The following is a 17342-nucleotide window of genomic DNA, read 5'->3' as shown; positions in this document are numbered from 1 at the left end:
TCTCCCCCTCCGATTCTCCCCCTTCATTCTTCCCCTCCTGCTATCTTCTTTTTTTTTTTTAACATATAATGTATTTGTTTCAGAGGTACAGGTCTGTGATTCAACAGTCTTATATTATCAACATTCTTGTTCATGCTAGTGCAAATGGATATTTTTTACTAGATATATACCTAGAAATGGAATTGCTGGTCATAGTGTGTGCTTATGTTCAGCTATAATAGATATTGCTAACATTTTCCAAAGTGGTTGAACCAATTTATTTACCCTTCTGCCCTACATCTAGCAGTATTTAGAAGTTACATTGTTCAATATTCCTGTTAACACTTAATATTTCCAGGGCGCCTGGGTGGCTCAGTTGGTTAAGTGACTGCCTTCGGCTCAGGTCATGATCCCAGGGTCCTGGGATCGAGTCCCACATCGGGCTCCCTGCTCGGCGGGAGGCCTGCTTCTCCCTCTCCCACTCCCCCTGCTTGTGTTCCTGCTCTCGCTGTCTCTGTCTCTGTCAAATAAATAAATAAAATCTTTAAAAAAAAAAAAAAAAAAAAAAAAACAATATTTCCAGTTGTTTAAAATTTTAGCTGTTCTGGTGCGTCTGTGGTGTTCTCCTGAATTTTAATTGGTATTTGTCTGATGACTGATGAGGTTGAGCATCTTTTTATATGTTTATTGGTTATTTGAATATCCCCTTTAGTGAATTGCCTATTTAAGTTGTTTGTCCATTTTTCTATTGGGTTGTTTCTTAACTAATTTCTAGGTTTTTTTTAAAAAATATATTCTAGATAGATCTTGTTTCTTTATATGTTATATTTTATTTTATTTTTTTTTTAAAGATTTATTTATTTATTTGAGAGAGTGAGAATGAGAGTACATGAGATGGGGGAGGGTCAGAGGGAGAAGCAGGCTCCTCGCTGAGCAGGGAGCCCGATGCGGGACTCGATCCAGGAACTCCAGGATCATGACCTGAGCCGAAGGCAGTCACTTAACCAACTGAGCTACCCAGGTGCCCCTATATGTTATATTTTAAAGACTTTGATAAACTTCCTATAAACTCCCCTGCTATAAATATAAAGAACAAGAAGATAAGCCTTTTTTTATATGCATATAATGTGACTTTTAAAAAATGAGTTGGGGTTAATCTAATTTTGGCACATGGCAATTCAGTTTTTCTGAAACTAAATTATTGTTTTGGGTGGATATTTCCTACCCTTTAGTGGGCCCATACAAATTTGCCCCTTGATTTATTTGGAGCAGAGTTTCTCAACAAAGGCACTATTATATTTTGAATGGGATAATTCTTTGTTATGGGGGCTGTCCTATGCATTGTGGGATGTTTAGCAGCATCTCCTAGGTCTCAACCCACTAGATGCCAGTAGTATTCCTGTCTTTTTTGACAACTAGAAATGTCTATGCCCAATGTCCCCTGGGTTGGGACTTGGGGTGTTAAAAGTGCCCCAGTTGAGAACCAAGATCTAGATTCATTTTGTGGGTATTTTACCAGTTTGACAAAAAAATCACAGAGCGCAAAATTATATGTCTTTTCTAAAATATATATGGAAACGCAAAGGACTAAGACATTCTTCAAGAACCAGGTCAAGGTGAGAGGACTTTATCTATGAGATATCCTGATTTTTTATATATAAAGCTATAGTAATTAGAACAGTTTAATATTAGCACAGTGTTAGACCAGTGGAAAACAATAGAGAACCCAAATTCAGTTCCACATCTATCTAGAAACTTGATTATTTATAGAAGTAATGTCTAGGGGTGCCCGGGTGGCTCAGTTGGGTAAGTGTCTGACTCTTGATCTTAGCTCAGGTCTTGATCTCAGGGTTGTGAGTTTAAGCTCTGCATTGGGCTCCATGCTGGTGTGGAGCCTACTTTAAAAAAAAAAAAAAAAAAGGCATGTTTACAGAGCAGAGGACTAAGTAGGGACTTTTTTTTTTTTTTTTATAAGCGGTACTTAGATATCCTTATGAAAAAATTTAAATTGGAGTCCTACTTTATGCCATACACAAAAATTCATTCCAGGCAGATTAAAGATTGAGGTATGAGAGGCCTTTTGTGGTTCCATACAAATTTTAGGACTGTTTGTTCTAGTTCTGTGAAAAATGCTGTTGGTATTTTGATAGGGATTGCATTAAATCTGTAGATTGCTTTCAGTAGTTTAGGCATTTTTAACAATCTTTGTTCTTCCAGCCCATGAGCATGGAATGTCTTTCCATTTCTTTGAGTCACCTTGAATTTCTTTATCAGTGTTTTATAGTTTTCAGAGTACAGGTGTTTCACCTCTTTGGTTAAGTTTATTCCCAGGTATTTTATTGTTTTTGGTGCAGTTGTAAATGGGATCATTTTCTTAAGTTCTCTTTTTGCTTCTTCATTATAAGTGTATAGGAATGCAACAGATTTCTGTACATTGATATTGTATCCTGAAAATTTACCAAATTCATTTATCAGCTCTAGTAGTTTTTTGGTGGAGTGTTTAGGGTTTTCTGTATATAGTATTATGTCATCTACAAATAGGGAAAGTTTTACTTCTTCCTTACCAATTTGGATGCCTTTTATTTCTTTAGGTTGTCTAATCACTGTGGCTAGGTCTTCCAGTACTATATTGATTAAAGTGATGAGAGTGGACATCCTTGTCTTGTTCCTGACCCTAGGCTCTCAGTTTTTCACCATTAAATATGTTCGTTGTGGGTTTTTCATATAAGGCCTTTATTATGTTGAGATATGTTCCCTTAGACCTGCATTGCAGAGGGTTTTTATCATGAATGGATGTTGTACTTTGTCAAATGCTTTTTTTGCATCTATTGAAATGATCATATGGCTTTTATCCTTTCTCTTATTGATGTGACATATGACTTTGTTCTGCTTCAATAACCAAAGCAATTTTGAAAAAGAAAAACAAAACTAAAGGTACCACAATTCCACAGTTCAAATTACAATATAAAGCAGTAGTAATTAAAATAGTATGATACTGGCCAAAAATAGACCCACAGATCCACATATCAAGAAAACCCAGAAATAAACCCACAATTACATGGTCAATTAGTCTTTGACAAAGGAGGAAGGAGTATACAATGGAAAAAAGTCTCCTAAAAAAATGGTGTTGGGAAAACTGGACAGCCACATGCCAAAGAATGAAACTGGACCACTTTCTTTCACCATACATAAAAATAAACTCAAAATGGATCAAAGACCTAAATGTAAGACCTGAAACCATAAAAATCCTTGAAGAAAGCACAGGCAATAATCTCTGACATTGGCTATAGCAACATTTTTCTAGATATGTCTCCTAAGGCAAGGGAAATAAAAGCAAAAACAAATTACTGGGACTACATCAAAATAAAAAGCTTCTGTGCAGCAAAGAAAGCAAGCAATACAACTAAAAGGCAACCTCCTGAATGGCAAAAGATATTTGCAAATGAAATATCTGAAAAGGTTAGTATCCAAAATGTGTGAAGAACTGATACAACTCAATACCCCAAAAAATAATTCAATTAAAAAATGGATAGAAGACATGAGCAGATATTTCTCTGAAGAAGACGTATAGATGGGCAACACACGTGAAAGATGGTCAACATCACTCATCATCAAGGAACTGCAAATCAAAACCACATGAGATACTACCTCATACCTGTTAGAATGGCTAAAATCAAAAACACAAGAAAACAAGTGTTGGTAAGAATGTGGAGATAAAGGAACCCTCTTGCACTGTTGGTGGGAATGCAAATTGGTGTAGCCACTGTAGAAAACAGTATGGAGGTTCCTCAAAAAATTAAACATAGGACTACCCTGGGGCACCTGGGTGACTCAGTCAGTTATGTGTTTGAGTTCAGCTCAGGTTTATAATCTTGGGGTCCTGGGATCGAGCCCTGCATTGGGCTCCCTGCTCAGTGGGGTCTGCTTGTCCCTCTCCCTCTGCTCCTTCACCCCTGCTTATACTCTGTCTGTCAAATAAATAAAATCTTTAAAAACAAAGGAAGAAAAAAAACAGAACTACCCTACAATCTAGGAGTTGCACTACTGGGTATTTACCCTCCAAAATACAAAAACACTAAATCAAAGGGATACATGGACTCTTGTATTTATTGCAGCATTAATTGAATAGCCAAACTATGACTTTGTATCCATTGATAGCAGCCCAAGTATCCATTGATAGATGAATGGATAAGAAGATATGGTATATATATATACAACGGAATATTATTCAGTCATAAAAAGAATGAAATCTTGTCATTTCCAACAACATAGAACTAGAAAGTATGTTAGGCCAGGCAGAGAAAGACAAATACCATATGATTTCACTCATGTATGGGATTTAAGAAACAAAACAAATGAGCCAAGGGAAAAAAAGCAGAGACAAACCAAGAAACCGACTCTTAACTATAGAGAACAAATTGATGGTTACCAGAGGGGAAGTGAGTGGGGGATGGGGGAATTTATAGGATGGGGATAAAAGAGTACACTTATGAAGATGAAAAAAAATGATGAAAAAAAGAAAGTCATCCAGAAGGATTCATTCTGAAAGATAAGTAGTGATTAGTTCAGAGAGGAAGAATTAGAAATGAGCAAGTGAAGAAGGGAGGGAGGGAAGTGGATGGCATTTTACTATTTCTTATTTATACTTCTAATTTGCTTAAATCTTTTACAGTGAGCTTATATTAGTTGGTAACTTTTTAAAACTTCAAACTATTGGGGGCACCTGTCTGGCTCAGTGGGTAGAGCATGGAACTCTTGGTCTCAGGGTTGTGAGTTCAAGCCCCATGTTGGGCATAGACCTTACTTAAAAAAAAAGAAAAGTTAAAAGGGGGCATCTGGCTGGGTTAGTCAGTAGAGCATGTGATTCTTGATCTCTGGGTTGTGAGTTCTGGCCCTCTGTTTGGTGTAGAGATTACTTAAAAATAAAATCTTAAAAAAACAAAAAGGTTTTGGATTATGTCGGAAACAGGTTTGGAATCAATTCCATTGTTTACCTTGGGCACTTACTCCGTCTTTCTATGTACTGTAAAATAATAATTGCTACTTCATGGGATGGTAGAAGGAGCTGATCTGTGTAAAACTTTTAGCCCACTGCCTGATACTAATAAAATTGAATTGTATAGGTCAAAAAAAAAGAAAAAAAAAAACCTAAGTATGAAAGACAAGACCATTAAGATTTTAGAATATAGTGATATTTGTTTATTTATATATTTATTTAGAGCACTCAAGAGTGTGAGTGGTGGGTGGGAGGGTGCAGAGTAGAAAGAGAATCTTTTTTTTTTTTTTTAAGATTTTATTTATTTGAGAGAGAGAGAGAGCATGAGTGGGTGAGGGGCAGAAGGAGAGGGAGAAGCAGACTCCCTGCTGAGCAGGGAGCTGGATGTGGGGCTCTATTACAGAACCCTGGCACCATGACCTGAGCTGAAGACCGATACTTAACTGACTGAGCCACCCAGGCACCCCTGAGAGAGAATCTTATTCAGGCTCCATGCCCAGCACAGAGCCTGATGCAGGTCTTGATCCCCATGACCCTCAGATCATGACCTGAGCTGAAATCAAGAGTCAGTCGCCCAACTGACTGAGTCACCCAGGTGCCCCTAGAATACAGTGGTATTTAAACTATGTTCCTAAGAGTCATAGGAAAAAAATATGGCCTCTGGGGGTGGGGGGGCAATGAGTCAGGGAAGTTCTAGGTCCTTTATTCTACTTTAGAAATTTTAGGCAATATTTCTTTAAGATATATAGTCCTCTCGGAAAAAACTTGAAAATCAATGCTGTGTGGCATAGATTTACGTGTGTTTTTACAGACTCAAACTTGGCTTTTGAAAATAGTATTGGACCTGCTTTCAGGGCTTTCTTCTCTAATAGTCTGTAAATTTATTAAGGCCAGAGGCTGTTTCTTTTTTACTGTTTTCCATGATGTCTGGAATTGTATGGACTCAGTAAAAGCTTGTTAAATGAATTCAAGCCCTGGGAGTGGAGGGAATGTATAGAGAAGAGCTGAGAGGAAGGGAGGTACTTTTAAGAGCACTCACATTTAGGGAAAAGGAGAAACCAATGTATAGGAACAGTTAAGAAAAGTGTTACAGAAATTAAGGAAAAAGGAAATGTGTGTGTTGTATTTCAAGAAGACAGTGTTATGTTTGGCTGTATCCCTAAAAGTTATGCTGATGGATTTTGGAGTCAGACAGCAGGAGTCACTCATATCCATGCTCTGCCTCTTACTAGCTATATGATATTGGGCATACTGACTTGACTTCTTAAAAACCTACTGTTCACATTTATTATGTGGGTTAATATTAAGTGATTAAGAGGTCATTGATGACCTTCAGGGTAGTGGGATTAAAAGACAGATTATAGGAGCTTGATTCTGCTGTATTTTGAAGCCTAAAGAACATATAGAAGCTTAGTGGGGAAGAACATTGAGACACTGTAAAGAAAGATTTTTATATAAATGAAATACATTTTCTTGTGAGACCCTTACAGTTATATTTTTTAAACCACATTATTGGGAGTCGTCTACAAAAACATAAACCTATTAAATCAGAATTGAACTTTCCTATTGAAAGCATATTTCTCAAAATGTTATATCTTTTTTAAGTAAACTCAGTGGTAAAGAAATGCTTTTAAATATGTTGAGCTTTTCATGTTTTAAAGTATGTTTTGAAATTTTGAGAAGTCTTAACATCTTGATTCTAATTTTTCCTAGAAAAATTGCCTAAGTTTTTTATGCTAATTTTTTATGACTTCTTATATAAGACTCTCCTGAAAAAACTACGCTGGCTGCAAAGCTATCTGCCAAGAAACAGGCTTCCATAAAAAGAGATGAAAATGATGATTTTCAAGTAGAGAAGAAAAGAATTCGACCCTTAGAAACCACACAGCAGGTAAACAGTTTATTGGCAGTGAAATAATACCGTTACCACTGTACACGGGAGTTAAGTATCAATCAAGTTTTCATTGGCACTTGTACAATTTAATTGGGTTATATCATAGAAATTAAATGGTAAATTATTGTAAGTTCATTTTGTATAGTTATGCATTACAAAGGAGTTTGTTGTTACAGTAGATTACTCATAATAACATGTCTTTAAAGTGAAACAGCATGGTGCTTTTCTATATATGAAGAATTTGATGGTAAAATACTTACTTAAGGCATATATTGGTAAAACAGATACTTTGTACTTTTTAAGTCCTCTGTTGTTTTTACCTAATTATGGCATTTTCTTTTGGTCAAAATATCTCTGATATGAATATTTTTGTTATTGATAGTTTTAGCATAATGACAAGGTTTATTCTTATTTATTGAGTTTTAATATCAATACATGATAAAATGTATCTTTTTTTTTTTTTTTAAGATTTTATTTATTCACTTGACAGCGAGAGAGGGAATACAAGCAGGGGGAGTAGGAGAGGGAGAAGCAGGCTTCCCGCCGAGCAGGGAGCCCCATGCAGGGCTCAATCCCAGGACTCTGGGATCATGACCTGAGCTAAACGCAGACGATGAATGACTGAGCCACCCAGGCACTTTGATAAAATGTTTATTTCTAAAAATTACTAAACATTTTATATGAAATGTGTTTTTCATACATGAATACAGTGTTTTTGGTTTTTTTTTTTAAGATTTTATTTATTTATTTGACAGAGACACAGTGAGAGAGGAAACACAAGCAGGGGGGAGTGGGAGAGGGAGAAGCAGGCTTCTCACCGAGCAGGGAGCCTGATGTGGGACTTGATCCCAGGACCCTGGGACCGTGACCTGAGCTGAAGGCAGACGCTTAACGACTGAGCCACCCAGGCGCCCATAAATACAATGTTCTGTCATAGAGTTCATGGCAGTGAGGTAGGGAGATAGGCTAGGACTTTGATAGACTTAGTTACAAATAAAGAGATTATTATAATTAATTAGCATGTCCTTTGTAGATAATTATATATTTCTAATTGAATATACTCAAAAAGTGTTTGCGTTCTTCTGTAGTTTATCTATTCTACTTATAATCTTTATTAACTTCCATAGTTAAACCTTGATTTTAGAAATAGAATGAACTAGTTTATTTTTGGAAAAGTAGTGATTACAAATGAAGTATGAATCTGTATAGATTTTCTTCTTCAAAATGTGTATATAGAGTTGGATGTTGTGTGATAGGGCTCAACAAATAACATTTATTCTCTGACTTAATTGACTCTCATTTCTTTTTTTGGTAGGAATGGGATTATCAATAGAAATGGTTTTTTTTTTCCACTTCATAATTTAAGTAAATAGGTTTTTGGCAAGTAGGAAAAGGCATAGACAGTTTGGAAAGAAAACTTAGTAGTATTTATAGAAGAAATTTAGTCAAGTACAATTTGAATTATCAAATATCTAGTAAGTAATAATAATACTAATAGTCAAATAATTTATTTTATCATGTAGGAAATCATAACTATTTACATTTAAAATTTTTATTCTGAGTTTTAAAAAATTATTTTTTATTTTTTATTTATTTATTTATTTTTATTTTTTTTAAAGATTTTATTTATTTATTTGACAGAGAGAGACATAGCGAGAGCAGGAACACAAGCAGGGGGAGTGGGAGAGGGAGAAGCAGGCTTCCCGCAGAGCAGGGAGCCCGGTGTGGGGCTCGATCCCAGGACCCTGGGATCATGACCTGAGCCAAAGGCAGACGCTTAACGACTGAGCCACCCAGGCGCCCCCAAAATTATTTATTTTTTAAAGATTTATTTAGTTGAGAAAGAGATAGAGTTTGGGGGCGGAGAAGGGTAAAGAGAGAGGGAGAGAGAGAATCCCAAGCAGGCCAGTGTGGAACCCCACACAGAGCTCTATCCCACAACCCCGAGATCATGACCCAAGCCGAAACCAAGAGTTGGACACTCAACTGAATGAGCCCCCACCAGCCGCCCCTGAGTTTTTGTAATTTAGAATGAAGTTTTATTTTTATTTACTTTTACTTTCCAATTAGGTATGTAATTGAACTTTGCTATAATACTACACTTGATATCCGTATGGTAGGACTATTTATGGGAAGATCATTTTACAATACTATAGTTTTGACACATGACTAATTAAAGCTATTTTGGTTAGGATTTGAGAGATATAAGGTGCTCACTTGTGGGGCGCCTTGGTGGCTCAGTCGTTAAGCGTCTGCCTCCGGCTCAGGTCATGATCCCAGGGTCCTGGGATCGAGCCCTGCATCAGGCTCTCTGCTCAGCGGGAAGCCTGCTTCTCCCTCTCCCACTTCCCCTGCTTGTGTTCCCTCTCTCGCTGTGTCTTTCTCTGTCAAATAAATAAAATCTTAAAAAAAAAAAAAGTGCTCATTTGTATTTTTAAAAATTGTTTGATTATTGCCAGTTAGAAAAAGTCATCTTTTTTTTAATGCTGAAAACATATCGAAAACTATTTTGACCTTCAAGAATAACTGGCCTACTCAGACTTTTGTTTACATTAAACTTCCATTTTGGTTCTGTGTTTACAGATTAGAAAGCGTCATTGTTTTGAAAAGGAGGTACATCATTTGGATGCAAAAGTTGCTTCAGGAAAGACCACAAAACTCAACTCTCCATTAGGAAAGATAAACTCCTTTTCTCCACAAAATGTATGTATTTATGCCATTGTTCAGTTTAAAGAAGGAAAATGTGGAATTTGCTAAACTCATTAAAAAAAAAAAAGAAGAGTATAATGCAAAGAATAGTAGAAAACAATTCAGAAGTCCTCTAAGTGCTATCACATCTCTGCTACTAATATGTGAGATGGGAAATGCTATTTTCTTTGAGCTCCAGTTTCCTCATTTATAAAATGAAAGAATTGGGCTAGAAAGAAATCTGAAATGTTTTTTCCTCTTGTACATTCTAGTGTTGTGGACTCTACTTTCCTACAGTTCTTTTCAGTGTCCTTAGAGCAAATAGTTTTCAAGGAGTAGTCCAGGGAGCTCTAGAGATTACTGGTATTTTTTTCTCAGGCAAGTGTGTGTGCTCAAAAGTATTTTTATAGTAATAATAAGATGTTATTTGCCTTTTTAAAAACTGTCTTGACATTTTCATTGATGGTGCAAAAGCAACAATGGGTAAAATTGTCAGTGTCTTAGCACAATCAAGATAGTGGTACCGACCTGTTTTAATAGTGGTTTTCTTCACCATCATTAATGCACAGTTAAAAAAAGCCAGTTTCACTTAAGAATGTCCTTGATGAAGTAGTAAAAATTACTAATTTTATTAAATCTCAGCCCTTAAGCTGTTTTAACATTCTGTGTGAAGGAGTGAGTAGTACTCAAAATGTTTTGCATATAAAATAGGATGATTGTCTTGAGGAAAAACACTTGTAAGATAGTTTGGATTGTTAGCTGAACTAGCCACTTTTTTTCATGGAACATCATTTTTACTTGAAAGAATGACTGACAGATGAACTATGGTAATTCTTAAAGATAAAGTAAACCTGATAAAATTTGAGTGAAAATCAGAATTTTGAAAAACTGTATATGCCACTGTGAGCCTGGCAGTTTTATGATACTTACAGACTTTCCTGACGGTAGTGGTGGTGATATTATAGAATGTGACTTTTTTGATATTATATAATGAAATGTGTTAACATTTATAAGATCTGTAAAATCAGGGAACCAAATATTTTCTGAGTGGCCTGTACATGATATTATAAGATAATGCCTGGAAAAGATCCATCCTAAGTGCCAGATAGACGAGTGGATTTTTTTTCTTTTGCCCTATCCCTCCATCCCCAGGCATCCTTAGACTTTTTTTTTCAGTCACTATAGATTAGTTTTCATTTCCATAGTTTTATATAAATGGAATCATGCCTGGTTTTTTTTTTTAAAAGATTTTTATTTATTTTTTAGAGAGCGAGCGAGAGAGAAACAGCATGAGAGGGGAGAGGGTCAGAGGGAGAAGCAGGCTCCCCGCTGAGCCGGGAGCCCAATGTGGGACTCGATCCCAGGACCCTGGGATCGTGACCTGAGCCGAAGGCAGGCGCTTAACCATCTGAGCCATCCAGGCGCCCTGCCTGGTTTTTTTAAATTAAGTTTCAGATGTGAATTTTAATTGCTGGGTGTTGAATGTTGTTATATTTCTTTTTTTTTTTTTTTAAGATTTTATTTATTTATTTGAGAGGGAGAGTGAGAGAGATAGTGAGAGCATGAGCTGGGGGAGGAGCAGAGGGAGAGGGAGAAGCAGACTCCCCGCTGAGCACGCAGCCTGATGCAGGGCTTGATCCCAAGACCCTGGGATCATGACCTGAGCCTAAGGCAGACACTTAACCAACTGAGCCACCTAGGCACCCTGGATGTTATTATATTTCTATAAATACTCGAGTTTTGTTCTGAGATGCAGTTAACTTACTTGGAATCAACTTGATCTTTTTGGGTCTGTTTTTAGAATTTGTTAGATGGGACCTGAGCAGAATTTAGTTGTAGGTTATTTTAATAGAGGCTAACTCCTTCTGAGTCCTCTACCTAATGCTCTATGAATTGTTAGGTTTTCCAGTCTGGCTGGTGGGAACAGGCACTATTCCATGCCCTGTATGAGTGTCTCATTATTTCAGGTGGTTCTTTACATTATCTTAGATTGTTAACTCACATATGTTGATCAATACTCAGCTAGATATTTGAGAAGTCCCTCTACAGATCTATGAAATTCATTCTTTGTACAGCTTTTTCTACTTTCATATTCTTCCCTGTGATCTTTAGTCTTCTCCGACTTCCTGGACTGAAGAGCAATGTCTCTTCAGCTCAGGTTTGCTGGGCTATATCTGCGTCCCCCTTCCCCATGGCACAGCCTAGAAACTCTCTCAAGACAGTAAGCCTAGGCAATCATAGGGCCTATCTCATTTATATCCTATCTTTCAGGGATCACTCTTACCTGATATCCTGTATCTTAAAAACTATTGCTTCATATATTCTGTCTATACTTTTTCGCAAGAATCTTTTTTTTTTTTTTAATTATTTATTTATTTGAGAGAGAGAATGAGAGACAGAGAGCATGAGAGGGAGGAGGGTCAGAGGGAGAAGCAGACTCCCTGCTGAGCAGGGAGCCCGATGTGGGGCTTGATCCTGGGACTCCAGGATAGTGACCTGAGCCGAAGACAGTGGCTTAACCAACTGAGCCACCCAGGCGCCCCTATTCTGTCTATACTTTTAGTTTTTCAGGTGGGAGATGAACAAACTCATTGACTATGGGGACAATTGTTTATCTGTACAGTCATAAGACCTTTATAAAATTACTGTTTTCTTTTGCCCTTTCTGCTCCTCCTCCCTCTTTTTTTTTTTTTTTTTTTTTTTGATAAACTTCTGCTAATTCTTCAGAAAACCTTCCTTGACATCCCCAATTTTGAGTTAGATTCCCATCTGGAATGTTCCTTCTACTAGAATTTTAACACTTACCCTTATTATCTTCTCTGCAAGGCTCTTAAGTTCCATTAAGGAAACACCAGGTTCTCTAGTATATTGAGACCTCCTTGAAGGCTGTGACTGTTTTACTCATCTTTATGTTCCAGGCACCTAACATTGTGCTAGGAGCCTAGTAAAGGCTGAGTGAATGAAAACTATATTCCCTGCCCTCAAAGAGTCTTCCTTTAAATTCTTAAAAATGCTAAATGGGGGAAAAGTTGTTGGTTATCTTCACAGAAGGCATATAGTTGGAGAAGTCATTTTAGGAGCTTTTAATATTAAATTGTCATATATATGCTATATGTTTCTCCCTCATTTTCCTTAACAGTGCCTTATTTTAATAGCCCTTAGTATTTGAATTTATCTACCTTTTTATTATCTATCTGCTCTGTTAAAATAGAATGTCAGTCTTTTTCACATGTATCTCTAGTACCTAGAACAGCATATAGTGTATATTAGTTGCCCAATAAATATTTGTTAGTAGAATCTTCTTGAATTCTTACAGTGATATAGGCAGGTCATATTGTTGTTCCCATTTTACAGAAAAGGATACTCTGAGAAGTAAGTAATTTGCTTAAGGTCACAAAGCTGGCAAATATCAGAGCTAAATCCTACCTAAGTAGTATGATGCTCTGGCAAATGCTCTAATCACTTTATTGTACATTATCTCTAAAATGCCTCTCAGAAATCCTGGAGTCACCTAAGCAGGATTCTCATACCAACATAAAGGAAAGAAATACTATGTAGAAGCCTCCAGAATAAAGAAATCAAGCATAGGATAAGCTGTGATTAATAATAGCTAAAATAAGAGAAGTAGATTTTTTTTTAAATAAGTGGAACCCAGATAAATTTTATTTATTTATTATTTATTTATTTAGAGCGTGTGCATGCAAGCCAGTGGGTGGGGGGAGAGGCAGGGGGAGAGGGAGAGAGAGAATCCTAAGCAGGCTTCACCTGGGGCTTGATCTCATGACCATGAGATTATGACCTGAGCCAAAATCAAGAGTCAGATGCTGAACTGACTGAGCCACCCAGGCGCCCCTAGAGAAGTGGATTTTTAAATTTTGTTTTGTTTTTATTGGTTTAGAGAATGAACTTGAATCAGAATGCCTGGGTTTTTTTTTTAAACTTTTTTTTTTTTTTTAAGATTTTATTTATTTGACAGAGAGAGACACAGCGAGAGAGGGAACACAAGCAGGGGGAGTGGGAGAGGGAGAAGCAGGCTTCCCACTGAGCGGGGAGCCTGATGTGGGGCTCGATCCCAGGACCCCAGGGTCTTGACCTGAGCCGAAGGCAGACGCTTAACGACTGAGCCACCCAGGCGCCCCAGAATGCCTGGGTTTTAATCACAGCTCTGCTCTTTACTACCTTGTGTAACCTCGATGAAGTTTTTAAACTATTGCTACTTCAAGTTTCCCCATTTGTTAAATGGGGATAGTAATAGTACCTATCTCACACGGCTGTTAAGAGGATTAAGCAGGTTAATATTTATAAAGTGATGAGAGTATACCTGGCATATTTTAGGGCATATTAAGTGGTAAGTGGTAGTAGAGGTAGCAGCAGTAGTGATAGGAGTAGCAGCAAATGGTTGTATTTGTGTGCTAATAAAGATATTATATTAATATTGATTAGTATTACATATATGTAGTTATCTTTAAATGCTGCTAAGATGTATTCTATAGTATTGATACTAATTTTGAGGAATTAGGTTTACAATTAAGTAAATTCTTTTAATATCTGTTAAGGATGTCTATGGCTGAACCTGTTTAGAGTCTAGACCACTTGTAAGCAGAGTTCCTTGCTAGGTACCTTAATTTTTTTTTTTTTCTTGAAAATATATATATTTTTAGGGCGCCTGGGTGGCTCAGTTGGTTGGGCGACTGCCTTCGGCTCAGGTCATGATCCTGGAGTCCCGGGATCGAGTTCCGCATCGGGCTCCCTGCTCGGCGGGGAGTCTGCTTCTCCCTCATCCTCCCCCATCTCATGCGCTCTCTCTCTGTCTCATTCTCTCTCTCAAATAAATAAATAAAATCTTTAAAAAAAAAAAAAAAAGAAAATATATATATTTTTAAAATTTTTTTATTGTTATATTAATCCCCATACATTACATCATTAGTTTTAGATGTAGTGTTCCATGATTCATTGTTTGCGTATAACACCCAGTGCTCCATGCAGAACGTGCCCTCTTTAATACCCACCACCAGGCTAACCCATCCTCCCACCCCCCTCCCCTCTAGAACCCTCAGTTTGTTTTTCACAGTTCATCGTCTCTCATGGTTCGTCTATCCCTCCGATTTCCCCCCCTTCATTCTTCCCCTCCTGCTACCTTCTTCTTTTTTTTTTTTCTCTTAACATATATTGCATTATTTGTTTCAGAGGTACAGATCTGAGATTCAACAGTCTTGCACAATTCACAGCACTTACCAGAGCACATACCCTCCCCAGTGTCTATCACCCAGTCACCCCATCCCTCCCACCCCACCCCCCACTCCAGCAACCCTCAGTTTGTTGCCTGTGATTAAGAATTCCTCATATCAGTGAGGTCATATGATACATGTCTTTCTCTGTTTGACTTATTTCGCTCAGCATAATACCCTCCAGTTCCATCCACGTTGTTGCAAATGGCAAGATCTCATTCCTTTTGATGGCTGCATAATATTCCATTGTATATATATACCATATCTTCTTTATCCATTCATCTGTCGATGGACATCTTGGCTCTTTCCATAGTTTGGCTATTGTGGACATTGCTGCCATAAACATCGGGGTGCGCGTACCCCCTTCGGATCCCTACTTTTGTATCTTTGGGGTAAATACCCAGTAGTACAATTGCTGGATCATATGGTAGCTCTATTTTCAACTTTTTGAGGAACCTCCATACTGTTTTCCAGAGTGGCTGCACCAGCTTGCATTCCCACCAACAGTGTAGGAGGGTTCCCCTTTCTCCACATCCCTGCCAACATCTGTCATTCCCTGACTTGTTAATTTTAGCCATTCTGACTGGTGTGAGGTGGTATCTCATTGAGGTTTTGATTTGGATTTCCCTGATGCCAAGCGATGTTGAGCACTTTTTCATGTGTCTGTTGGCCATTTGGATGTCTTCTTTGGAAAAATGTCTGTACATGTCTTCTGCCCATTTCTTGATTGGATTCTTTGTTCTTTGGGTGTTGAATTTGGTAAGTTCTTTATAGATTTTGGATACTAGCCCTTTATCTGATATGTCATTTGCAAATATCTTCTCCCATTCTGTCGGTTGTCTTTTGGTTTTGTTGACTGTTTCCTTTGCTTTGCAAAAGCTTTTTATCTTGATGAAGTCCCAATAGTTCATTTTTGCCCTTGCTTCCCTTGCCTTTGGCGATGTTTCTAGGAAGAAGTTGCTGCGGCTGAGGTCGAAGAGGTTGCTGCCTGTGTTCTCCTTTAGGATTTTGATGGACTCCTGTCTCACATTGAGGTCTTTCAACCATTTGGAGTCTATTTTTGTGTGTGGTGTAAGGAAATGGTCCAGTTTCATTGTTCTGCAGGTAGCTATCCAATTTTCCCAACACCATTTGTTGAAGAGACTGTCTTTTTTCCATTGGACATTCTTTCCTGCTTTGTCAAAGATGAGTTGACCATAGAATTGAGGGTCCATTTCTGGGCTCTCTATTCTGTTCCATTGATCTATGTGTTTGTTTTTGTGCCAGTACCATACTGTCTTGATGATGACAGCTTTGTAATAGAGCTGGAAGTCCGGAATTGTGATGCTGCTAGCTTTGCTTTTCTTTTTCAACATTCCTCTGGCTGTGCGGGGTCTTTTCTGGTTCCATACAAATTTTAGGATGATTTGTTCCATTTCTTTGAAAAAAGTGGATGGTATTTTGATGGGGATTGCATTGAATGTGTAGATTGCTCTAGGTAGCATTGACATCTTCACAATATTTGTTCTTCCAATCCATGAGCATGGAACGTTTTTCCATTTCTTTGTGTCTTCCTCAATTTCTTTCATGAGTATTTTATAGTTTCCTGAGTACAGATCCTTTGCCTCTTTGGTTAGATTTATTCCTAGGTATCTTATGGTTTTGGGTGCAAGTGTAAATGGGATCGACTCCTTAATTTCTCTTTCTTCTGTCTTGTTGTTGGTGTATAGGAATGCCACTGACTTCTGTACATTGATTTTATATCCTGCCACTTTACTGAATTCCTGTATGAGTTCTAGCAGTTTTGGGGTGGAGTCTTTTGGGTTTTCCACATAAAGTATCATATCATCTGCAAAGAGTGAGAGTTTGACTTCTTCTTTGCCGATTTGGAGGCATTTGATTTCTTTTTGTTGTCTGATTGCTGTGGCTAGGACTTCCAATACTATGTTGAATAGCAGTGGTGATAGTGGACATCCCTGCTGCGTTCCTGACCTTAGGGGGAAGCTCTCAGTTTTTCCCCATTGAGTATGATATTCACTGTAGGTTTTTCATAAATGGCTTTTATGATATTGAGGTATGTACCCTCTATGCCTATACTCTGAAGAGTTTTGATCAAGAAAGGATGCTGTACTTTGTCAAATGCCTTTTCTTCATCTATTGAGAGGATCATATGATTCTTGTTCCTTCTTTTGTTGATGTATCACGTTGATTGATTTGTGGATGTTGAACCAACCTTGCAGCCCAGGGATAAATCCCACTTGGTCATGGTGAATAATCCTTTTAATGTACTGTTGGATCCTATTGGCTAGTATTTTGGTGAGAATTTTTGCATCCATGTTCATCAGGGATATTGGTCTGTAATTCTCCTTTTTGATGGGGTCTTTGTCTGATTTTGGGATCAAGGTAATGGTGGCCTCATAAAATGAGTTTGGAAGTTTTCCTTCCATTTCTATTTTTTGGAACAGTTTCAGAAGAACAGGTATTAATTTTTCTTGAAATGTTTGGTAGAATTCCCCTGGGAAGCCATCTGGCCTGGGCTTTTGTTTTTTGGGGAGATTTTTGATGACTGCTTCAATTT

General features: G+C 37.6%; 1 protein-coding gene across 2 annotated transcripts in view; it reads left to right on the top strand.

Annotated features, from left to right (window-relative positions):
- BRIP1 (BRCA1 interacting helicase 1) overlaps positions 1-17342 on the top strand; it is a 195103-nt gene that overhangs the window by 11560 nt on the left and 166201 nt on the right. For both annotated transcript variants that reach the window (XM_064583715.1, XM_064583714.1), the window contains exons 5-6: positions 6739-6866; positions 9453-9572. In XM_064583715.1, the coding sequence (XP_064439785.1) occupies positions 6739-6866; positions 9453-9572 (248 nt within the window). The remainder of the gene's footprint in view (positions 1-6738; positions 6867-9452; positions 9573-17342) is intronic.

The sequence above is a fragment of the Mirounga angustirostris genome, unplaced genomic scaffold, assembly GCF_029215605.1.
Source record: "Mirounga angustirostris isolate CCGP_5_RB_7025 unplaced genomic scaffold, mMirAng1.0.hap1 SCAF_17, whole genome shotgun sequence".
NCBI classification, from domain to species: domain Eukaryota; kingdom Metazoa; phylum Chordata; class Mammalia; order Carnivora; family Phocidae; genus Mirounga; species Mirounga angustirostris.
Note: the sequence above shows the minus strand (reverse complement) of the source record. Positions and strands in the feature narration are given on the sequence as shown.